At 36.8% G+C, this 26,059-nt stretch overlaps 1 protein-coding gene and 1 long non-coding RNA gene across 28 annotated transcripts in view; one reads left to right on the top strand and one right to left on the bottom strand.

The window, feature by feature from the left end:
* Positions 1-26,059, top strand: part of TAF2 (TATA-box binding protein associated factor 2) — a 113,498-nt gene that overhangs the window by 70,668 nt on the left and 16,771 nt on the right. For 4 of the 27 annotated variants that reach the window (XM_085021794.1, XM_085021790.1, XM_085021793.1 and 1 more), the window contains exons 24-27: positions 1,071-1,226; positions 1,718-1,823; positions 5,562-5,684; positions 15,101-16,510. In XM_085021794.1, the coding sequence (XP_084877920.1) occupies positions 1,071-1,226; positions 1,718-1,823; positions 5,562-5,684; positions 15,101-15,363 (648 nt within the window). In that variant the 3' untranslated portion in view covers positions 15,364-16,510. Of the gene's footprint in view, positions 1-1,070; positions 1,227-1,717; positions 1,824-5,561; positions 5,685-15,070; positions 16,511-25,800; positions 25,902-26,059 lie in introns of those variants that run through there. The other 23 variants (XM_085021798.1, XM_085021797.1, XM_085021803.1 and 20 more) reach the window with 9 other exon arrangements.
* LOC146403707 (uncharacterized) lies at positions 2,396-9,406 on the bottom strand. The gene is made up of 2 exons (XR_014843446.1): positions 6,067-9,406; positions 2,396-4,707 (listed from the first exon to the last, which is right to left on the bottom strand). It is a non-coding gene; the product is annotated as an uncharacterized LOC146403707 (long non-coding RNA).

Genomic DNA, 26,059 nt, shown 5'->3' on the forward strand with positions numbered 1-26,059 from the left:
CTTGAGCATAGACTTTCTACTTTGATTAATGGAAGATTGAAATGAATATTTAACCTATTCCATATTAATTTATCTTATCCATACATAGTGATGGAAAGCTGTTTGAACATGGAGCCCTGACTTTTCAACTTGTTTCTTTTCTTTTTTTTTTTTTTTTTTTGCTACTTTGAGTAACACACTTCTAAACATGAAAAAATGCCTGGCAAAGGCTTATTGAGTCAAATATATAAGGAAATAACAGTAAATGTATAATCTGCTGATTTGGGAGGAGAGTATACATTGTATACATATATATGTATGTGTGTGTGTTTGCCTTTAAGAAAGCTTTTGTTTCTAACCATGCATTATGAAATGACCAAACTTTTTGTAGAAAGACCTTTAGGATATATATCAATCATTTTACTGTAATTTAAAGATAGTTTTTCAGAAATGATTTTTGCTATAATGAGAAAATGTCCTCAGTACTTCAAGCTTCATTTTTCACCAATATTTAGACCAGATTACTTGCCTGGCAATTCCCTACTGGTGTTTTGATACTTTAAAATTCAAATTTCTCTTTATGCTAGTTAGCAGTAGTCATTTAAAATTACTTATTCAGTTAGGTTTTCTGAAATATAATCATAAGTATTTGTTATACATTTAAAATGTATCTTAGAGTTTAGGTTATGAGGAAGCAAGACAGTCTTTTAATAGGAAAAAAAGTCTCAGTAATGAGCTCTTTTAGATCTGAACATTTATAAACCAGCAGAAGTTAATTTGTTTATGATTCCTGCCCATCCCTGTTAATATGTCCACATTCATACTTGGAATCTTCAGGATAAGAAGAGAAAATGACACCAAAAGTTACATTCTTTGGGTAAAGCTTTAAAGTTTATTTCGGTAGCTTCCCTTCTCACCCCTCAAAAGACCAGCAGATAAAAGAAGGTGAGATTTATTTTAAGCCCATTGCTGGTACCTTTTAGGCACTGGGCATGCTCTAATCTGCATGGTTGCTGTAGGTATTAGTTTTCAGCTATAACATGAGCTACTTGTCTTCAAAAATCTAATTTTGATCTTGAATATTGCCACAGGAAGATGATCACCTTGCCAAAGAAGCATCATGTAATATATCAGCTCATCAGCAGGGAGTGAAGAGGAAGGCTGATACACCACTGGGGTCCCCACTAGAACCTGGTCAAATACTGGAGAAGAATGAGGATAGCAGTAAAGTCAAACTCAAAATCAGAGTAAGAAATACAGGTTAAACCTGTATTAACAGTGTAGGATATTCACCTTCTTGTAAATCTTTTTGAATACTTGCACTGGTTTTTCCTTAGCAGGAACAGATGGAACAGACTGAATCATAAGAGAATTCAAATGTCCATCTAAGACATTCCAACTGATTGTTAAACTTCTGTTATCACATACTTCTTCTCTGTTTGGGGGAGGAACTATGTGTCTACAATCTGCCACAGCTCACTATTTCTTCCCACAACATAAGAACAGATTTTAGTTGCTTTTATATTTCTGGTCAGCTCCAATCAGCTTCTTTTGGTGGCTGGACCACATAATCTTTTCTTTGACTTAATACTTTTTGAGAAAAAGACTACTTTTTCTTTTAAGATTTTTGGGGGGTATATTCTGTGGCCTTTCTGCTACCTTTCCTAAGAGCAAAAATCCAAACATAAAGTGATATGATGGCTCTTTTTCTCCTTTGTTTTGTGTGTATGTGTTTTAGTTTTCAAATTCTCAAGATGAAGAGGAGATTGATATGGATACTGTTCATGATAGCCAGGCGTTCATTTCCCATCATTTAAACATGCTTGAAAGGCCGTCAACTCCAGGTAAGACTGTGCACTGCTTTCACTGGGGTGGTGGAGAGACTCCACAGGATATCACCCTTTTAAGGTGTGTTGCTTTATTTTTAAGAGAACACCACCAAAAAGTGTAAAAGTAGCCAATATAGAAATACTAGATTGTATCAAATTATAGCATATATCAGCATGAGAATACATCTATTAAAACTATTTTTTCTGATTTTCTACTTTATTTTGGTCCTTTTAAAATATTTTGGCTGACTTCTAGATTTGTTTTTTAAAAATACATTCATCAGATTCCTTCTAGTAGCTTTAATTTCTTTAAAAATTTTTTTCTAGTTAGGTTAACCTTAAAATTAAAATAGTCTTCTTTAAAAAATAATGTAACCATAATTGTATATAAAAATTCTTGACCACAGCTAATGCAGCCCATAACACAACTACTTTTCTTGACTGCCTATTGCATATAATATTATATCATATCATAGATTTTTGTGTGCATGTTTCAAACATCATAATCTTTTCTTTTGAAATTATTACCTGAGACGGTACTGAGTTGATACACTTTAATTTACCTTATTTCCCTGTGAGCATTTAGGTTGTTTCTTTTTTTTTTTTTTTTGTCTTTTGTCTTTGTTGTTGTTGTTGTTGTTGCTATTTCTTGGGCCGCTCCCGCGGCATATGGAGGTTCCCAGGCTAGGGGTTGAATCGGAGCTGTAGACACCGGCCTACACCAGAGCCACAGCAACTCGGGATCCGAGCCGCATCTGCAACCTACACCACAGCTCACAGCAACGCCGGATCGTTAACCCACTGAGCAAGGGCAGGGATCGAACCCGCAACCTCATGGTTCCTAGTCGGATTCGTTAATCACTGCGCCACGACGGGAACTCCCCTAGGTTGTTTCTGATATTAAATTTTTGCAAGTCATTATCTCTAAATATCTTCCAAAAACTTTTTTTTTTTTTTTGGTCAAATTATACTCTTAGGATAATTTCTTGAAAAACACTTTTGGTGAAAAGATTAACTTTAGTTTTATTGTAATAGACATACATTAGAAGGTTTTCATAGCTCTTGCCATAATGCTTTTTGAAGAAACTATACCTAGTTCATGTCATCAGCATTTTTTTTTTTTTTGTCTTTTTGCTATTTCTTGGGCCGCTCCCGCGGCATATGGAGGTTCCCAGGCTAGGGGTCGAATCGGAGCTGCAGCCACTGTCCTACACCAGAGCCACAGCAACGCAGGATCCGAGCCGCGTCTGCAACCTACACCACAGCACACAGCAACGCCGGATCGTTAACCCACTGAGCAAGGGCAGGGATCAAACCCGCAACCTCATGGTTCCTAGTCGGATTCATTAACCACTGCGCCACAACGGGAACTCCAGCATTTTTTAATTTTCAGAACTAAAGTTTTGATGTATCTTGCATGTAAGTTGTGAAATATAGTAATAAGCCAATTACCGGTGAACCTGCCACCCACCCTAACATGTGTATTGTACTTCGTGCTGTGGCCATTCCTTCTGTGCTTCCCTGAATCTGTTCACCTGTCTTTGCACTACAATTAAATAAATACTGTTTTGAACTTTTTTTTCCCTTTTCTTAATCATTCTGTTGCTTTTCTTTACAGTGTACCACAGAGATGTATGATCTATATGTTTATTTGCCCTTACTTTTTGAATTCTATGAAAATGACATGATAACCAACATGACTTGATTTTTGTTACTCAGCATTTTACTGCTAATAACTTCATCCATATTGATACATAAGAAGTAATTAATTTTTATTTATCATTTATCATTTTTTGTATCACATAGTGCTATTTTATTGTCAGTGTAATAACTTAAAAGATACTTGTTGGAGTTTCTTCATAGCCTTGCATTAAGGATTTGGGGGAATTCCCATTGTGGCTGAACGGGTTAAGAATCCGACTAGTGTCCATGAGGTTGCAGATTTGATCCCTAGCCTTGCTTGGTGGGTTAAAGATCTGGCATTGCTGTGAACTGTGGTGTAGGTCAGAGATGCAACTCGGATCTGACATCACTGCAGCTATGGCTGCAGCTCTGATTGGACCCCTAGCTTGGGTACTTCCATATGCTTCAGGTATGGCCCTAAAAAGCAAACAAACAATAAAAAAGGACTTAGTGTTGTCACTGCTATGATGCAGGTTTGATCCCTGGCCTGAGAACTTCTGTGTGCTGTGGGTGCGGCCTAAAAAAATAAATATTTATTAACTAAAAATGATAGTTCAATTAATAATACGTTTCTTTTTTGTGAATATTTTTCTTTTTTGCAGGGAGGAGTACTATTTGTGTTTCTTTTTATTGGAAAATCCTGTTTGTACTTCTAGTTGTGGTTATCTTTTATGGTCTTCACATTAGAATGAAGGTTTTTGTTTGTTTGTTTTTTAACATGTTATATTTGTGCACGTCTCCCTTACCTTGGCCTGCTTTTTGTTTGTTTGGCTTTTTGTTTAATTTTCTTTATGAGACCTAAATTATTTTTTATTATCTAGTAATCTAGGATGAGCTAGTAGAACTTGAGACCTGGCATCAGATAGAATATGAATCTAATTATATTAGACAACTGACTGGTCATGAATTCTTTGGCTTCTGTAATTGTACAGATAAACATAAGCAGAGAGAGATTAAGTGTCTTGCCCTAAATGACACACCCAAATAATAGCCAACTCAGGGCTACACCCAAATCTTAGAACTTTTCCGTGTGACAAATGAAAATGAATCACAAAGAAATAGGTGTCTTACTTGGACTATATCTAATTTGTGGATAATTTGGAATTAGAACCTGGGTCTCCTGACTCTACAGTGCTATTTATGTTATACTATTAAAACATTTCCTGTTTTTTGTTTGTTTGTTTTTGTTTTTGTTTTTTGCTTTTTAGGGCCACACCTGCAGCATATGGAAGTTCCCAGGCTAGGGGTCTAATCGGAGCTACAGCTGCTGGCCTACACCACAACCACAGCAACACAGGATCCGAGCCACATCTGAGACCTACACCTCAGGTCACGGCAACGCCAGATCTTTAACCCACTGAGCAGGGCCAGGGACTGAACCCATGTCCCTATGGATACTAGTCAGGTTCGTTACCACTGAACCACAACAGGAACTCCAAAATATTTCCTGTTTTAAATGTCTTCTGCAATCCCTAAATTATTTTGATCTGTTGAGTAAATATTACAGTGGAATTTATTAATAAATTTAAGAGAAGCAGGCAAACTTTACGGTATGCTAAGTTCTGCAAAAAAAATATGACATGGTTCTGCCCCAGAATATAGACTCCAATTTATATGTCCAGCAGTGCAGTCAGACTTACTGTCTTTCTTGAATGTGTGTTTTTCAGACTTAAGTATATTGGGACTGTGATAAAGGAGTAAATCAAGTGGAATCTTCAGTAGTTTTAAAAAATAGTATTCTTTTTATTGTTGGAATTTTACTGTTAAACTGATTCTGGTTTTAAGGTTAACTTATAAAAACCTTCAGGCTGAAGTTCCCACTATGGATCCGCTTGTCTCTCTGGAGGTGCCGGTTTGATCCCCAGCTGGGTGCAGTGGGTTAAGGATCCAGCATTGCTGCGGCTGTGGTGTAGACCACAGCTCTGGCTGGGATTCAGTCCCTGGTCCAGAAACTTCCATATGCTTGCGGAGGTGGCTGCAAAAGAAAAAATAAGCAAAAAACCTTCAGGCTGTTTTCTTTGGGGAAAGAAAGAAATAAAACCCTGTTTTTCATCTTCTTTGACATTTTAGGTCTCTCTAAATATCGGCCAGCCAGCTCCCGATCTGCTTCAGTGCCCCAGCACTCATCCGGCTGTGATGGCACACCCATCACAAAACCCCAGTGGAGTATGGAACTTGGACGTAAGGGAACAGGTGAAATTATTGTTATTTCGCTCAAGAACAAATTCATACACTTATAAAGTTTCTTTATCAGCTTAAAGAATATATTAAAAAATATAGATCTGAGCACTTGCTTTCTTGCAACACATTGATGTTGTGTGATCTTACATAAAGACTTGTAAATTAGACCTTTTGCTATTTAAAAGTAATATATTCTGGAGTTCCCGTCATGGTGCAGTGGTTAACGAATCTGACTGGGAACCATGAGGTTGCGGGTTCGGTCCCTGCCCTTGCTGAGTGGGTTAACGATCCGGATCCGGCGTTGCCGTGAGCTGTGGTGTAGGTTGCAGACGCGGCTCGGATCTTCCGTTGCTGTGGCTCTGGCGTAGGCCAGTGGCTACAGCTCTGATTCGACCCCTAGCCTGGGAACCTCCATATGCCGCTGGAGCGGCCCAAAGAAATGGCAAAAAGACCAAAAAAAAAAAAAAAAAAAAAGGTAATATATTCTTATTATATAAAACTTTGAAATAACAGAAAAGTAGAAGGGGGGGAGAAAGTCATCCTCTATTGTGCCATTTAAAATACTCATATTTCAACATTTTGCTCTTCCCTTGTGCTTTTTCTAAGAATATTATAATGTGAAAAATTTCAGCTTCAGTAGGAACTCAAATCTATACCTTTGTATTTTCATAAAATACAAAAATCAACTGGTTATTTTTCCCCTCCCCCTCCCCCCTGGAAACTGCAGTTTTACACTTGGTCGTTTAGGATCAATCATGAAAACTTGGTGATCTACCTAGAAGACTAATATATTCTTTTTATTAGTCCATACTAATTGGGCTTAAATTTTCGAAAGATAATTCAGTTCAGTTGTGATCGTTGCCTATTCTACTGTTTTACATTGTCTTCTACCTAACTCTGTTAGTCTTTTGCTTACGAAAAGAAGGCTATAATCCAAATAAAAAGTAAACTTTCAATGCTGATGAATAAAGATTCAGTCTTCAAATTTTGGAGGAAAAGGGAGTGGAAAACAAGATACATAAGCAAAATCATTTTTAAAGAATAGTTTCTCCAGATGTCATTAGTTCGGCTCTAAAATTGCAGCTGACGGATTTTGCTTATGTAAACCATGTTTTTATCATATAAACAAAAGAGTAACTGTTTATTGATTTGAGGAACTTAGGGAACAACTGTGATTAATAGGAGACTTCAAACAAAACCAACACCTCAAAATATTTTGGTATTAATATCCTAAACTATTGGTTGCTTGTATCTCTTTGTGACCTGTCTGTATTTATTGTAATAGATTCACGCAAAATATATCTTAAAAGGAAGTCACCTGGAGACCTTTAGCTCTTAACTTTAATAAGTAAATTTTGACATTTCTTGGCCCTTGGCTGACTGTATATTCTTTTGCTTTTTGGGGGTTTGGTATAATTTTGCTTTATTATTATTATACTTACTAAAATTTTAGCAGACATGAAAGATTTTTTACATCTTTTAAAATTATAAAGCTTAGGGGATTTAAAACCTCTTCGTATAGTTTGAGAGTGATGCTTCTGCCAACTTTCCATGCCTTAAAAAAACAATAGTCTAAATTCTAACAATCAAATACATTATTGTTCCAGTAAAGAATCTGAAGATGTTAGTTTAGTTTTTCCTGGTGATTTGGCTCACTAACTTACATGTAGAAGCAGATCTCAACACCTTTTTGTGTCCGTCAGTGTGCCTTTGTGTCATTGTTTCATATTGCTTTAAAAAATACATTTTGACTTTTTTTAAATCTCTTTACAGTCTTATAGTTCTTATGGCTCCTGTAATCTCTTTATAGTCTTATAGTTCTTATGGCTCTTGGGAAGATGGGGGAGGCGATAAAGGGGTAGTGGGTAGGGAAGAGGGAAGCATTACAATTTTAGCTTGCTTCAGTGTAGGGCGGGCCCTTTTATGTCCTGAGGCAAATTGTATACCAGTATAGTATATGGACTGATCTGTAAAACCTAATTTTGAATATATTCTTTAATATGCCTTTGTAATTTCCCTTAATATATTTAACTATCCAGTGCCCTCTGACCACTGAGCAAGTCTTGAAATTCAACAGTGATATTATTAGAATTTAAAAAATGTTCATTTTACAAATGGTAGGGTTCCAAGGTTTATTTATGCATGTACTTATTTTGGAATTTTAAATGCAGTTTTCCTATAGACATATCGTTACATTTGATAGGTAACTTTCCCAAACTAGCCCACAAAAAACCTTTTAACTTATACCATACTGAAAAGTAGAAGTACTAAACCTAATGTGTAACAGTGTTTCTAAGAGAAAGGCACTTGGAGCTATGTATTTTGGAATGTTAGAAACACAGCTTTAATCCAGCCCAAGTGAAGTTGATGGTAAAACAGGAACTTCCTCTTCCTGCCTGAGCTGAGGGGATCCCCTACTATGGTAGCAGCCTTGGCCTGGGATTGATTGGGGGTTCTGGAGAAGAGGAATAGAACAGTGCAAAGGGAAGCTATGACTTCTCTTAAGTCCCTTAGGGATTCTAAATTAAAGTTCACAAATGGGTTTGGGGGGCTGTATTCAGGCTCATCCAACTGATAACTTGGCTATAGAAATCTTATAAAAGTTTTTGTAGTAGTTGGCTAAAAATGAAGAGGTTACAGATAAAAATTTGGATTCCAGCATTTCTTTAAAAAAAAGTTAACTGAGGGGTCCTTAGGCAGGGATGGGCTTTCTAGTCCATTGATTCTTTTCGTGCTGCTCCTGATAGTCTGCTTACTCATTTATGCTGTTGTCTTCTTAAGTGCAAGCCTTTTGAGTTTGAGATCCCTGCTTGCTTTTTTTTTTTGTCTTTTTAGGGCCTAACCCACAGCATTTGGAGGTTCCCAGGCTAGGGGTCAAATCAGGAGCTGCAGCTGCTGGCCTACGCCACAACAACAGCAACACCAGACCCAAGAAGCCGCATCTGCCATCTACACCACAGCTCATGACAGTGCCAGATTGTTAACCCACTGAGTGAGGCCAGGGATCTAACCTGCATTCTCATGGATGCTATAGTCAGATTTGTTTCCGCTGAGCCACGACGGGAACTCCCCTGCTTGCTTTTTATTCATGAGCTGAGATGACGTCTAAGATGGCTCCCTGAGAGCCAGCAAGCCAGATGACAGTTGAGAACCAGAATGTATTGCAGATATCCTCTGGGAGGGATAGAAATGGAACCGGGTTTGATAAAGAAGAGATGCTCACTGCTGGGTAGAGGATAGGTCATGGTTTACTTTTTAACCCCACCTCCACTCCAGGTTTCTCTTTCCTTGCTTCTGATAGAGGAATATTTTAAGGTTGGGATCATCTGTGTGGTAGGTTAAGCCATTTAGGTTAAGAAAGGAGAAGTAGCGGTATTTTCTTTAATTACTTAACAGTTTCTTTTTCTTCTCCTGAGGTGAGGAAGGGGATTGGAGAAAGGGCTGTGTGTGTGGCGTAATGGGTTGCACATGCCACGTCCTTTCCCCTCTACCACTGCGGAAGCCTGAGCCAGCTGGTCTGTCTCCCAGGTTGCTGCAGGGATTGCTGGGATGAGCAAAGAGAAGTGACTGGAACGGGAGTGGAGGGAAGCCCCTCGTGGTTTCTGTGGGGAAGGAAAGGAGAGTTCCTGCAGTTGCCTAAGTTGGGCTGCAGTATTATGTAACAACTTCTTGCATAAGTCAGAAAAGCACTACTCTGGTATAGAAATCCTTAAAAAAAAAAAAAAAAAAAAAAAGCCAGAGTTCTTTCTTTTGAACCTCTAATATGAAAAACAGACTTTGATTCTTTTTTTTCTTTAAATTGTGATATAATTCTACACTTTTTTTTTTTTTGATCTGAAGAATCCAAAGAACAGACTTCACACTTTTCCTAACAGAAACTGCATGTTTTGTGTAATTTAAACATCTACTTAATGTGATGAATCTAATAGAATCAGCAGGTTACTCACTGTCTGTTATCAGCACTTTTATCAGAGAGGCTGGAAAGCTTCCACATTAGGCTTGTGTTAAGTACCTCTTTCTGTTTGTTCTGCATTTGCTAAATCGACTGCAGCTAACTTATCCATCGCGAATTCATTAGGTCTCTAGGAAAGATTTTATGTTAGAACAGTAAAACTGAACATCTGTTTTGTTCTTTTCCCACAGCATGAAATAGGGAAATTACAGTATTATGAATTACTTTTATCTTCTTTTCCTAATATATCTCCTATCTGCAATAGAGACATATATTTTGGGTCACTAAAAATAGCTTTCATTAACTTTAAAGTGAGTGGTGCCTAACTTGCATGGGCCTCAAGTTCCCAGGCTATCTTGTAAACCCCTAAAATGATATGTGAAATTAATCATTGTATTGGGAGATGGTAATATATAATTTTTTCTCAGTAGAGGTTTTATAGATGACCTCAAGAATGGTAGTGTGAAAGTAAATTCATATGTGGTCCAAATCAGACTGTTAATAAGGTCCACGTGGGAGGGAACTTGTACTTTTTTATTACTTTGTATTAGACCTGGTAAAAGTTATTCAGGAAAGATGGAAATTAATCAAAAAATGTGTATTGTCTGTAACAAATGGAAACTTAATAGCTGAAGGTTAGTCATGGTGATAGGGTAACATTAGATTTTTATCAGTGTTTTATTGTTACAAACACTATTCTAATGAATATTTTTGTATATATTCCTTTGTACTTAATGTGTGAGCACCTATGTGGGATAAATTTCTAGAAATGAACTTTGTAAATGAAAAAAATAAGAGCATTTAACTTTTTCATGGGTCATACCAATTTGCCTTAACTTTTCCTTCTTAAAAAATGCTTTTATTATGGAAAACTGAAGTAGTCAGACTATTATATGAACCCTCATATATTCATTACTCTGCAGAAATGATCAGCTCATGGTCAGTCTTGTTTAATCTATACCCTTACGCATTTCCACCCTTCTGAATCAGTTTGAAACAAATCCCACAGTCATTTTATTCATAAATAATTTAGTATGTATCTCTAAAAGATAAAGATTTTTAAAAAGTTATAACCATAATAATATTCTTGTACTTTAAAAAATAAAGTTTTTTCATGCTATTAAATATATGATCATTGTTTAAATTTCAATTGTCATAAATGCCATTATTTTATTTTAATTTTTAGCAGTTTATTTGTTTGAGTTACTGTCCACATAAGACCTACACATTGCAATTGGTTGATATATCCTTTACATCTTTTTAAATTAGAAGTTTCCAATCCACCTTTTTTTCCCTTTTTCCTTTTTATAGTATATTTGTTATAAACCCCAGATTTTTTGATCTGTAGTTTTCAAGTCTGTATTTTGCAAATTCTATGCCTGTGGAGTAATTAACATGTTAGAGTCCTCTGTATTTCCTTTAAATTTGTAGTTATATCTAGAAACTTAATTAGATTCAGGTTTATAGATAGTAATATGCTCTTCCATCTGGAAGCATACAATGCCTGGTTGACTTTTTTTATGAGGTTAGCCACTAAGGTGTTCAAGGCCTCAATGAATTCATTAATTCATTAAGAATTGCAAGATGATGATATTCTAATTCATCTTTCTGTTTTTATTTATAAGCTGGTAAGCTGGATTTATTTCCATAAAGCTAACTTCTCCCTCATCTGTTGTTAGCCAGTAGTATAGATCATATAGCAAAAGAGAGATAAAGACTCAATTCTCTCATTTAATAATTTTCAAAATAATAAATTGGCTAATGTATCTTCCAATAGTGATCAATAGTTCTAGTCCATTACAATTATTATCCTTATGAGTTTAAGGATAAATTGTCCCAACTTTGGTGAGAATATCTTAAGCTGAGTCCATTGAGAAGATTTTAACTTCCCTGCTATCACGTCACATGTTTCAGGCTCATCTTGTAAATATTCTCTTCAGACCTGGAATCAGCCATTTGTCCTAGGAGCTGTGGTTCCTAACCCTTCTATCCTTGGGTCTAGTTTATCCATTGTCTTCTTAATAGAATTGATGCAAATCAAGTAGAAGATTTATAATCAGTATATCTTTAATGCAAAGTATAAGACCACTAGACAAGAGATTGAATTTCCTTTTGAAGTGGTTATTAGTATTCCTTGGAAAAGAGTATACTTGGTTGTACACTTGGCAGTTGCTTCTGCTGGGAAGGACAGCTTCCAATATAATTATTGGCTTTTCTGCAATCCAAGTAGCTTGGCGGGTGTTTAGGATTAGATGATGAAACTTCTCTCCATGCAAAAGAGGACCTCAGACTTTGAGTAGTGCAGACAGCCAGTTGGAAAGCTGCAAAGTCTGTTGATGTATACCGACTAACTAATGAGATGGACATTAAAAGAACTTGTTTAAGAGGCATTAAAGTCTTATTACTTCCCCTCATCACTTGGCTGTGTATATTCTGCTAGGTAGCCACTTCGATTCTCATATTTATAGAATTGAGAATACATTCATATAGTTCATTTAAAATCTAAATTAAAATTACATAGTGGCATATTTGAGTTAACTATAAAATTTTCCTTTTTCTGAATAATATCTGGGCAATTGTTGCAATAGGTACAAATTACCCAAACTACCTTCTATATATAATCTTTCTCTTTTTTTTTTTTCCTGCGTTACTGTTAGTGTTAGCTTTAGCAAAAAATCATGAATACAAAAAATAGAGTTTGTGGTAGTAAAATGTGAATAATCTGTGAGGACAGGAACTTTAACACATTCACTTGTTCTAAAATATTAGAACAGTGCCAGAGACAAAGGACAGTAGTCAATACCAGTTTATGAATGGTGTAAAATAGTTTCTGTACTTTATTCTGGTTCCATCACAATTCAGTGATCTTCAAATTGCATTTAGTTGGACTAAGATTACCTTATATCTTATTTAAAAAGAAACCAACATTGTCTAATTCTGTTATATTCATTTATCAAGTTTGGGGAAGCAGGGGTGGGAGTATGCCAAGAACTGTGCAGTATACCGGGATACTAAGATGGCACCCTGTCCTCAAGAAGCTGTGATCTAGGGAAAAAGATCCAAAGATCAAAAGATGTGCTACTCTGTGCACACGGTGTGCAGATGAGCAGAGACTCTGAATCTGTGCCTCTGGATTTAGGCTCTTTGCTTTTGTAACTGGGATCTGCCTGTACCGCCTTGGGCAAGTCACTTAGTTCCTCTTTGCCTTAAATTCCTCATCTGTATTATGTGGGAACTGATTCTTTTGGACAGTTTGGGTGAAACTTCCCAAAGAAATGACATTTGAGCTGGGTTTTAAATTATTGAAGAACCTAAAATATTTCTTTCCCTTTCTCCTGCTTTAGGTTACAGTTTAAACATAACTTCCATGGAGAAGTTGATCTGTCTTCTGTGGTGGTCTTGTTTCACTCTGTTTTGTCTTTTTATTACTTATTTAAGTAATTAATTATTAATTATTATAATTAAATTGATTATTCGATTTCTTTCTTTGCTAGTTTATAAGCACCAGGAGAATTGAGATCTGTCCAATTCATCACTATTTTCCCAGTTTCTGACATTTGTTAAATGAATGTGTAACTCAGACAAGAAATAAGGGGAGGGCATTCCAAGCATAGGAATAGCATTTATAAGTACACAGAATTACAAAAGGGCTAGTCTAGAGTATATAGAAAGGAATAGTGGCAGATAAGACAAGCTAAATTCAGGACAGATTATAAACTGTTAGAAAAATTAGTGCTGAAAGTAATTTTTAGGAAAATTCTCTAGTGATGCTCGCTTTGGTAAAAAACAAACCAAAAAAAAAAAAAAAAAAAAAAAAACCAAACCATGATTTGGAGCTGGATTGGATCAAAATTAGTCCTGAGAGTTAATTAAAAAAAAAAGAAAGAAAGAAAAATTACGACCTTGAAGTCTATTTCAATGAAAAGCTTGGTTTGTGAGCTAGTTTGGATTAAAAAGTATGTATTTTTTCAGAAATGGCTACACTTAAGTCTCAGGATTTTGTTCTGCCAGTAGAACTACCTGAGTTTTTAAGCAAATAATCACGATCGGCTTTGTTTTCAGGAAGATCATTGTGAAGCAGGGCCCCTGAACCTCAACACTGTTGATAGTTTATGCCGTGAGGATTCTTTGCTGTAGGGGGCTGTCCTGTGCCTTGTATGTTTGACAGCATCCCTAGCCTCTACCCACAATAAGACTGACACTTCCTCCCCGCAACCCACCTTAGCTGTGACCACTGACCACGAAAATGTCTCCGGACATTGTCAGACAACCCCTGGGAGCGGGGGGAGTTGCCCCTAGTTGAGAACCACTTCAGTGTAGATATTTCAAATGTGGATTCTAGGGTAAGATACTTCAAGCAAAGAAACTGGTCAATAGGAGGCTAGTTCTGTGCTCCAGATGAGGTGAAGTGGTCCGATTTGGTACAGTTGCCGACTGGATATAGGGGCAGCTTTAAGAGAGTCTTGTAAATGAGAGTAAATAAGATTTGGTAACCACCTAGATCTAGAAGGGAGGGGATCTGAGATGATTCTTAGGCTTTTTTTTTTTTTTTTTTCTTAGTTGGCTGCATATAAAGCAGTACCATTAACCTATAGTAATATTGTTGAGAGAATTCTCTTGAGTACGGCCCAATGATTGTAGAGAAGGCAAGAAATTCTTGTACAGTAGAGTCTGAGAACTACTGACTACCTCAGATTCCTAGACTGGTAGAATGTTGGAGATGGAAAGAACCTTCAAACACATTTGATTAACTTTTATGTAAATGCTGAACTTTTTGTTTCCCATTGCATATAAAAGTTATGTTTATACTATACTGTAGCCTACCAAGTGTGCAATACCATTATGTCTAAAAAAAAGTACATATCTCGGTTTAAAAATGCTAATCATCATCTGAGCCTTCAGTAAGTTGTGATCTTTTTACTGCTGAAAATATTTTGAAATATTGCAGAAATTACCAACATGTGATAGTGACACAAGCAAATGCTGGTGGAAAAAACGGTGCCAGTAGATAACCTTCATTGCTAACAAACACAGTGTCTGCGAAGTGCAGTGAAGTGAGATATGCCTGTAGTGGTATTCCCCTCCTAATAACCATAGAATAGCAGTGTTTTCATCGACCATTGTGGGTCTTAATCTTCAACACACACATCACCATTGTCGCTTTCTAGTACTTTCAAATGTTAAATATTAATTTTTAGAAGATGGTTTGATAACACACTGGTATATGTCATAATTTGTATAGACTACAAGGAATTGAAATATTTACTCCTGGCCACAATGCTGAATACTTACCTTTGTGTAACTAATTGGATATCTTATTTAGATACTTAGCCTATTCCTCTTTTTTTCCGTGAAAGTGATCAACACTTAGGAATCTATTTTCTTTTCTGTTCTGTACTGTCACCAACTCCATCTTCTTTCATTTCACTTTCCTTATTATCAACAGGGATTCATTTGGGTGTTTTTAATCTTGAAGGTAAAGAACAGTCACCTCTGGAGATGAGTATGAATCCAGTTGCAGCAGCTCCACTCTCAGTATTTACTAAAGAATCTACGTCCTCCAAACACAGCGACCACCATCACCACCATCACCACGAGCACAAGAAGAAGAAGAAGAAGCACAAACATAAGCATAAGCACAAGCATAAGCACGACAGTAAAGAAAAGGACAAGGAGCCTTTCACTTTCTCCAGCCCTGCCAGCGGCAGGTCTATTCGTTCTCCTTCTCTTTCAGATTGAGAAGGGGCACCAGAGACCTTTTCCTGAGTGTCCAGAAGAAAATACAAAATCAGAGCTTCGTCCTCCTCTCTAAAGAATGAAGAAAGGGAAGAAACAACAGCAAAAACTAGTTGCCTCTCTCATAGAGACTCAAGTTCTAAATATTTGATTTACATTATTTATACAATTGAAATCTAATTAGGAAAAGGTGTTTTATAGTTCTGAGGAAACCATTTCATCCCATTTCCTCCTTAAAACACACACAGAGCAAACCCTTTCATAAGGCCCTCCTATCCACTGGCAGCCCCCATTCACATCATGGTCTCCATGTGTACTGCCAAAGTCAATTATGTCTTAAAGCCTTTGATGGATGTTACGGGGCAAAGTTATGCTTTAAACAGAAGCTACTGCCAAATCTGTGGTGAAAGCACTATTTCCAGTGAAATACTGAATAACACCATTTGGAATTACTGAAAACAAAGGCTTTTCTATAGGAGTCTTCTCCATTGCATGTTTTTTTGTTTGTTAGCCATAGAAACTAGGCATCAGAATTCATGAGCAAGAATACATGATATTTTCTTTTGCCCTAAAATACTGAAATTTTCACAAACGGCTTTAAAAAAATTTTTTGAATAACTTTTTTGATAGCATATTTGGCGATTATGACGTTGGAATTTAACAGAACTCAAATCCACAGCTCTCAAATCAAGATACTTAAATTGTAAATTCTTTGTAAGTAAATACGTTCATATGTAGAAGGTGTTTGCCAAATGTGGATGATTTATGTGCCCAACACATATTCCAAAATTATTCCTGTGAGTATGATACCTTAAAAAGGTCTTCATATATTATTTATTAATTTGGACATGGACAACTTGGCCCTTGTGTGAATATACCAGAAGCATTTAAAAACTTATGAAACGTTTTAGTTTTATACTTCAATAGTTTGTATGTTTGTGTTTTTATTTCTGAGTTTACCATGTGCTTTATTGTTTGTTTAAAAATGTTATTTGTACCTGTTCTGTTTTTATCATTTCCCTCATCATTAGAAAGTTTGACAAAATACTTATTCCCAGAATAGATATTTCAGAGGGATCCAATAATGTTGGACCTTTAAATATACTTTTTGTTCAGTTTAACTTGTTTAATAAATAACTTTTAAAGTCAACCACTCTGCCTTTGAATTTTCTTATATATCTTTTGTTGCTTTTCTCTCTGTGTGTGTATGTGATACATCTGTCTGCAAAGTTTGAGGAGAGCTTTGTGGATGGGGGGATTTGAGCTGACTCTGTTAGGAAGAATGATTTCAGTAGGCAGATGGAGTGCAGTTCTCACAGCAGAAGAAAATAGGTTTTCAGAATATGGAGAATAGCAAAGGTATGTTCAGGGATTGTAAAGGAGTGCAAAAGAGTGCAAAAGGTATATGATTGGACGTTGAAGAGCCTAAATGGTAGTTATTTTAATATTTCCATGAACTGAATGTTGACCAACTGAAATTACTTTTGGAAAAAGGAATATTTTAACTGTTTAGATAGTAATATCATATATAGATTCTCAACTTTGAAAATAGTAAAGATACATTTCAGAATAATTGTGTTGTGTGACAATAGTGGCAAATAATAGCTACCCATATAACAGAAGTGCCTCATATATCAAGCATTGTACTAGGAGTGGTATGTTATTCATGTTATTTCTAAATTGGATATTTATTTATTGTTTTTTTAGGGCTGCACCTGTGGCATATGGAAATTCCCAGGCAAGGGGTTGAATCGGAGCTGCAGCTGCCAGTCTACACCACAGCAACACAAGGTCTGAGCTGCGTCTGTGACATGACACAGCACAGCTCACAGCAATGCCAGATCCCCAACCCACTGAGTGAGGCCAGGGATCAAACCTGCATCCTAGTTGGATACTAGTTGGACTTGTTTCTGCTGTGCTGCAATGGAATCTCCCAGTTTTAAAGTTTTAGTCTCAGCTTTATATCCTTTACCCAACTAGAATCCACATGAAATTTGTTTTGATAGAAAGTATGAGGTAAGGGTCTGACTTTTTTTTCCTTCCAGAGTGCCACCCATTGCCATGTATTTAAAACTCCATCTTTTTTCTCTAGATTGCAGGCGTTACATGCCCAACCCTTGTCTTCCACTGATTGATTTTCCATTCCTGTAATTTTGCCTTTTTTGTCGGTTTCTATATAAATATTAGCATCAGTCTCTCTGGCCTGTCCCTGAAATTGTATTTGTAATTGATATTGGTTGTGTGTAAAATCAGGAGTTAACTTAGAATTGATATCTTGATGTTGATTATTTTTTAAAAAATACATTTTATTGGGGTATAATTGACTTACAGAGTTAGTTTCAGGTATACAACAGAGTAAATCAGTTGTGCATATATGTGTGTGTGTACATATATATGCACACACATATATACATATATATACACATACATATATATACACACATATATACATACATATATACATATATATATATCCATTCCTTTTCAAATTTTTTCCCATGTAGGTTATTACTCAGAATTGAATAGTTTACCCTGTGCTATATGGTAGGTTCTTGTTACCTGTCTGTTTTATATATAGTAGCATATATATGTCAGTCCCAACTCCCTAATTTATCCCTCTGCCCCCACCTTTCCCCTTTCATAACCATAAATTTGTTTTCAAAATCTTTTGAGTCTGTTTCTGTTTTGTAAGTTCTTTTGTATCATTTTTATTAGGTTTCACATATTAGTGATCTCATATGATATTTATTTTTCTCTGACTTAGTGTGATAATTTCTGGGTCCATCCATGTTGCTGCAAATGGCATTATTTCATTTGTTTTTATGGCTGAATAATATTCCATTGTGTGTATATATATATATATATATATCACACCCTTATGCAATCCTCTGTTTATATATATTTAGCTTGCTTTCGTGTCTTGCTATTGTAAATAGTACTGCAGTGAACATTGGGATGCATGTAAAAATTATACTTTTCCCTGGATATATATATATGCCTTAGAGAGGTCAATATAACTTTTTTTTTTTTTTTTGGCTTCACTCATGGCATGTGAAAGGTCTTGGGCCAGGGATCTAGCCAGAGCCACAGCAATGATAATGCCAAATCCTTTACCACTAGGCCACTGGCAAACTCCTCAATATAACTATTAATATGGTATTTCTTTTTAGTTTTATTATAAACTTGCTATTTTTTTTCCTTGGGTATTCTGTAATTAGTGTCTTTTCATTGTAAGTTCATCTAGTCCTCTCTGACTTTTGTGCTTAGTTATTGCATTAATTCCAGAGTCAAAAAGCACTGACTCATATGATTATGGAGGCTGAGAAGTTCCACAGTCTGCTGTCTGCAAGCTGGAAACCCAAGAAAGCTAGCAGTGTAGTCCAAAGGCCTGAGAGTAAGAAAGTCTGCAGTATAGAGTCCAGTTTGAAGACCTGAACTGGACTATATACTGTGAGGGCAGAAGACCCGTCTCCAGCTTGTACAGTCAGGTGGAGAGGGAGTTTAACCTTCCTTTTCCTTTTTCTACTCATGCTCTCATGCAGCTTGGATGATGCCCACCCATACTGGGGAGGGCCTTCTTTACTTAGTCCAGCAATACAAACGCTGGTCCCTTCCTGAAACACCATCACAGACGCAACCAGAAAATGTTTAACCAGCTATTTGTGCATCATAACTACAGTACTGAATTCCCAATGTTTTAAATGCATTTCTTGGGTTTTGTGTGGAAATAACACATCTATAATTGATGGTAGTTTTATGATCTCTTCTCTACTTTTTATGCATGTGATTTTCTGATTTCTTCTGAATTCTTTCTCTTGCTGTGTGTGCCTGAGAACTGCAGGGATGGGCATTTTCTCCCATTTTCACTCCCTCTCCATTTGTTAGCCCTTCCTAATGTGTTGTTGGTTTGCATTTCTAATTTCTTAGAAGCTAAAGTTCACAATTTTGGTTTCATGTTCTCCTTATTTCTTTTGGATGATTCTTAAGGAGAGAATGGAGAAGCTGTTTTACTGCGCAAGTCTTATCACTTCCTTAAAAGCATGTTTTGAACAAAGTATTATCCTTACGTTGAAATCCTTATCTGATAAGTAGCTGGAAAGCCAAATAAAGTAAATAAAATTTCTTCCTGTCAAATGTGCCCCAACCCAAGCAGAACTATCTTTCAAAGCTTCTGACCTCTGGCACCCCTGCCCTTGAGGCTGTACTTACTCACTTCTACAGAATAGAGGATGGAAAGGAAACAGTGGTAGTTTACAGGGAAGAAAGTTGACAGACACTGCCTTAACCAAGTGACGAGGGTAAATATCACCAGTGATGAGTCACATCCACATCATGTTCTCATGTGGTGAGCAGAGTACCTCTGTGCGTGTAAAAGCCTGCAATCTCAGTCGGCTGAGTCCAATCAGAAGAAAAATCAGACAAGCCCAAATTGAGGGATATTCTATGAAAATACCAGATTATTACCAAAACAGTCAAATTTATGAAAAAAAAATCATGGGAGACACTGTCACAGACCAGAGGAGGCTGTGGAGATACGACATCAATGCAGTGGGTTTTTGTGGATTAGATCCTGCAACAGAAAAAAGAACAGTGGAAAAGCTAGTGAAATCTAGATACATTCTGGAGTTTAGTTAATGTACCAATGTTGATTTCTTAGTTTTGACCAATATACGATGGTAATGTTGGGGTAACTGCGTGAAGGAAATACGGGAATACTTGCTAAAAGGGAAAATTTACAGATACAGTTGTAATCCTATGATTATATTTTGATCATTTTTATACCTTAATTTTTACTTCATGAAGAGATATAAAAATCTGTTTTCCTCACCTCAAGATGTTAGAAGAAATTATATGCACTTAATTGAGGAATATTTGAAGAGAGGTCAAAGGATAAAGACCTGAAGATTGAAAATTGTGAAACTTATGGGGATAAATATAAAAGAATTTCTTCTAAAGAAGAGGAGATAAGGCTGAGGAGCTAGTCTTAAAGAAAAAAAGAACTTTAAATTTTCTAATTAGATGCTTAAGAAAATGAGAATTTTATGATTGGATACAATTGAGAAGCTACGTATTTCCTCTTGGAGTCTCACTGTGACCATTCGTATCTTATCACAAGGTCTAAGAAGACTTGTAGTAAAGAAATTTATTTTAACACAATCTTTTCTGAAACTTACTTGACCATGGAACTTTTTCCTATAGGATTTTGGAAAACTCTGTTCCATAGATATGACTTTCAGTGTTATGCTAGTATTTATACTATTGAAATATTTTTATCCTATGGTTTAGCCCAGTAATCCCTAAACATTTTATTGTTTGTTTTAAAAAAATTGAGTGCATATATCTAATGCATATATATTTGTTTATGAATGTGTATAAATGAATACTATAGTTTGGTCTGGGGTGGTGTTTTTATTTTTTATCATGCTGACAATTTTTGTCTTTCCATTAGTGTCTTTATATCCTTCACATTTAAAGTAATTATGTAGTTTATATAGTTGTATGAATATCTACAGTGTTCATGATATAAGAAAGGATAAAATAAAAATGAAATTTTTTTTTTTGTACATGTCTTGCTATTTGTATTAGCCTTGGCCTAACTACTTAATGTCTCAAAGCCCAATATAAACTTTGTTCAGGGTTCGTTAGTAACAAGAATTTGTTCCTTCATGTTTCAAATTAATAACTTATTTTTTTCTTCTCTGATCTGATTAGAAGATAATAAAAACTTTCCATTACTATGCAACGTGCTAAGTACTTTTTATGCATTAACTAATTTAATCTTAACAACTACCATATGAGATAGGCATTATGATTATATTGAAGAAAGTGAGGCCTAGGAGAGTTAGGCCAAAGGTCACAGCTTGTAAGGAAAAACATTCAAACCTAAGAGCTTGTTATCTCTTAGATCTGCACTGTCCATGTAGTAGCCACTAGCCACATGTGGCTATTAATATTTGAAAAATAAAAACGTAGTTTCTCACTTGCTCTAGCTGCGTTTCCAGTGTTCAGCAAACATAGGTCAGTGCCCACCATGTTGGACAGCGCCAGTTCAGAGCATTTCTACCATTGCAGTAGGTTGTGTTGAACAGCACTGCCTTTCACAATTGGAAGTCACCCGGTTCTTATTGTGCACTGTGGCTTTGGAAGAGCTCATTCTATGAAACAAGCATTGGCTTAGCACTTTCTCAGTTGTCTGTTTGTGCTTATATGATTGGTATTATCTTCCATCCAGTGTTTTTTGTAGGCATCTTTGAAAGACAGTTGTCTACTCTGTGGTGCTTGGTTTAGTTAAATCCAAATGACATAACCCATTAAGTCCATGGAATGGGACACACATAACTGCAACATGTCAGAGTGTAGGAATGAGTGAGAATACCGCTGTCCCTTACCCTTTGATGCTGTGAAATACCTCACATATTGTCTAACACAGGATTCAAGTGAGAATCTCAATGTCGTTTATATGTAGATAGGTACATGGAAGCAGTTTCTAATATAGTCTCTCCTTTTTTTTTAAACCCAAAGAATTAAAACCTTAATTTATTCTCTCGAGGTATAATATAGTCTTTTTAGATGCCTGGCGTGCTCCCTGGAGTACATACGCACCCCACTTGGAAGATTCCTACTGTAGACCTTTGACCTTACACTTTTGACCCGCTTATCCTTCTTCTTCAGCACTTTGCTTTTTAAATCATTGTTCCTCTGGCTTCCTCTTTGCAAAAGAATAAGCAAACCTTGGGGCTGGAGACCAGCAGGCCTGTTGCTCAGCAGGGGAACTGAAATCTTAACGGGACACAGATGTTTACTATGTGGGATACAGGGCCAGAAGGAGACAATAAATAAAAGGATAAAAATAAGAGTTCTCCAAAGTGGCTTTCTTTGATTCTTCTAAGAAAAATTATGGTTGCTTCTTTGACAAGATAAAAATCCTTTCTTCTTCATGTTTCTTGCAAACACATTTTCTGCTTTTAGTGTCCCATTTTCTTTTCATGTGTGTGGATAATTTTTTTTTTTTTACTTTTTAATTGAAGTATGGTTGATGTACAATATATCATGTAAGTTACAGGTGTACAATATAGTCATTCACAATTTTTAAAGGTTATAATCCATTTATGGTTATTATAGAATATTGGTTATATTTCCTGTGTTATATAGTATATCTTTGTAGCTTTTTTATACGTAATAGTTTGTACCTCTTAATCCCTTACCCTATACTGCCTCTCCCCTCTTCCCTCTCCCCACTGGTAACCACTAATTTGTTCTCTATATCTGTTAATCTGTTTTTTGTTGCTGTTGTCGCTGTTATATTCACCAAGTGCGATATTTTCTATTTGATTTACTATTTCAGTAGCACTTCGTCCACACAATCATGAAAAATTATGACATTTTAATTGAATTTATTTGATAATGTGATAGGGCCTGATATTTGGCTGTTTGTTTGTTTGTTTGTTTAATGTGTGTATGAGAAAGAAAATCAGGAGAAATTAACTCATTTGCAAATACTTTTCAAACAGTTGCGTGTGTGGTGTTTTAAAGTGAAAAGTGAGGAGTTCCTGTCGTGGCTTAGTGGTTAATGAACCCGACTAGCATCCATGAGGACGCAGGTTCAATCCCTGACCTCGCTCAGTGGGTTAAGGATCTGGCACTGCCGTGAACTGCGGTGTAGGTCGCAGATGCAGCTTGGATCCCCTTTGGTTGTGGCTGTGGCGTAGGTCAGCAGCTGCAGGTCCGATTCGACTCCTAGGCTGGAAATTGCTATATGCCACGGATGTGGCTCTAAAAAGCAAAATAAATAAATAAAGTGAAAAGTGATATGAAACTGATAGACTTTATTACTCTTAAGACTACACTGTGCTTCACAAGAAACATGATGAGGCAGTTGGGATTTTTGGGAAGGACTGTCCCACATGTTCCTGGACATTTGCCACTCTGGTTCTAGCCCACCGAATAGGCCCAGTCATTGGAGCAATTAGAATGTTCTTCCTATCTTCAGATGCCTGCACCCCCCTCCCGCCCCACACCGCCCAAGTGGATACTGCTAGGGTTGAGGAGTACCTGGCTAACCGTATTTCCAGACTCTCATTACTGTCTCACAGCTTTGAAGAGAGAAGATTAATAAAAATTTGAATTAAAATTGAATAAAAAACAAAACAAAACAAAGCCTTATTGTTTCCAACAATAGCTCTTACCCATTAAGCATCTACCATGAGTCTGGGACTGCACTATATACTTGCTGTGCATTTTCTTATTTCACACTCACTGTCCCATGTGAAATGAGTTAGCAGTCTCACTTTACAGATGTGGAAACCATTAAGTGCATAATGCGTGATTAAAATTTATCGGCTACTGATCGAGTACATTCTAGGTACTAGGCCCTGAGATATATTCATGAACAAGATTGATACGGTTTTTGCCCTCAATGAGCTTGCATTGAGTGTACACAGCTAAGTAAGTGGAAGCATGAAGATTTTTACCCAGATCTATCATTTCTGGAACTGTCTCCTATTTCTACCACTACCTCTACCCAAATTACCTTCCCAAAGAGGAGTTTAGTCAGCCAAAGTAATTGTAATGAGGAACTGTAAATCTGTGTAGATGACGTTTGGCACTCAGCGGTAAACTTTCTGATCTTTCTCCTCCTGGGTTGCTGGGGTCTCTGTGAACAGCCCCCTCGAGGGTAGCACAGTGTACAGGCTGCATGGCTGTGAACGAGCAAGAGAATACCATCTCTTGGTATCTCTGCCCGGAGTAACTTTCTCCTTTCCTACAGAATTCTTTCCTACCTAAGGATGTTGTACCTTGTATGGAGACTCCACTGAAATACCTCCTTGGACACATGGGTTTTTCAGCTTCTAACCAACCAAACTTCCTCCCTCCCTCTCTTCCACCTTACCCTCCTTTCTTTCACACATGCATATATATTTTTGAATGCCCATTTTCTGGGACTGATGATATCGTCAATAAAGCAGTCCCTGTCCTCAAAATCACACCTCTCAAGACCGATCCTTTCAGGCACTCCTTTCTCATTGAGTAACTCATATAGTGCTTACATAGTTTGTTAGGTATTATTATGTCCTTCCATGCTTTACCAAGATGGCATTTGTTGGGAACACTGATTAGAGTAATACTAATATGTGTTCATTTATGTGACTTTCTTATTTTGATCGGCATGATGGTTACAAGTTTGCATGCCAGTGTATACAGGCTGATATTCAGCGTTTGGTACAAAGGAGAACTCAATAAAATATATTATTTCATTGTCTTACCTTCAGGCATTGAGGAGTACGCTCTAGAGGACTTTGTTTTTTCAGTAGGGATATCTTGTTGCCTACTGTATCAGATATTCTGTGTAGTGTGCACATGTTAGATATTGTGAATATAGTAGAGAAAGAGAGAAGGACTCAGTAAATGGGATGGGTCGAAAAGGTTGAATTTTTTGTTTGTTTGTTTCTTAAGATAAACCTTTACCCCCAAAACACGTTGCTGTATGAAGTCCTTCTTGTTGGATTATGAGTCATGGAGGGTGGAGGGCATGTCATCCTGTTTATGATGCTTATTCCCCCCAACCAGGTAGTGCCGTGGTAGGACACTGTTGGCACTTAACACGGGCTTTGATTTTTTTAAATTCAACACGAAAGCAGAAGGTGATTTCATCAGCCAGAGTAAATAATGTGGAGAGATCATGCCTCTAGAAAATAGGAAACCTGGGTTCTGTGTCCCAACTTGAGAATCCAGTGTTGTGGCCTCAAATATATATCACCCAACCTCACTGGGGCCAGTCTTCTTGAAAAATGAGAAGACTGGATAAGATTGACTCGAAGTTTCTTGCCAGCTGCCAAACTCCTGCAATTTTTCTGTTACTACTCTGCAGTAAAGACATAGAAAAGTTTACACATTGTGTCAGGAATCTAGGTTGTAAAGTCCTTATTTCCGTTCGTAAATATAGACAGCCTTAACTGGTTTTACTTGAGTCTTCCAAAAAGAACTTACATTTCTAGACAAAAAAAAAACAAAAAAAAACAAAAAACCAGAAGGAGTTCCCGTCGTGGCTCAGTGGTTAACGAAACCGATTAGGAACCATGAGGTTGAGGGTTCGATCCCTGCCCTTGCTCAGTGGGTTAACGATCCGGCGTTGCCGTGAGCTGTGGTGTAGGTTGCAGACGCGGCTCGGATCCTGCATTGCTGTGGCTCTGGCGTAGGCTGGTGGCCACAGCTCCAATTCGACCCCTAGCCTGGGAAGCTCCATATGCCGCGGGAGCGGCCCAAAGAAATAGCAAAAAGACAAAAACAAAAACAAAAAAACAAAAAGAACTTACATTTCAACCTCAGACTTTCTGCATATGCTCAGAGCATGTGCTTAAGACATTATGTCATTAGATATGTGAACATGAAAGTTTTCAATTGATTGTAAACCATCTTCCCTTTTCTTATCTCTTTGGACAGACTCATCCTTCTCCCAAGATTGGCTCCCAGTGATGTTCATCAGCCGCTATGATTCGTTTTTAGAACTTTTACAGACTCCACAGTCATCAAGCTCACACCAGGTCAGTAGGTATCATTAGATGCCTGCTGAGTAAGAGATTCCATGGAGAACATAAGGTCCCTACCTTCAAGGAGGCTAGGTGCTAGTAGTAGAGTTAAAATAAACTCTGGAATCTAATCTTGAACTTGAATCTGGAATCCTAAACTGTTGAGATACAGA

Source organism: Sus scrofa, chromosome 4 (assembly GCF_054392235.1).
Source record: "Sus scrofa isolate SSC_HxYL_T2T_F1_AM1 chromosome 4, Sscrofa_HxYL_maternal_Yorkshire_Landrace_v2.0, whole genome shotgun sequence".
Taxonomy (NCBI): domain Eukaryota; kingdom Metazoa; phylum Chordata; class Mammalia; order Artiodactyla; family Suidae; genus Sus; species Sus scrofa.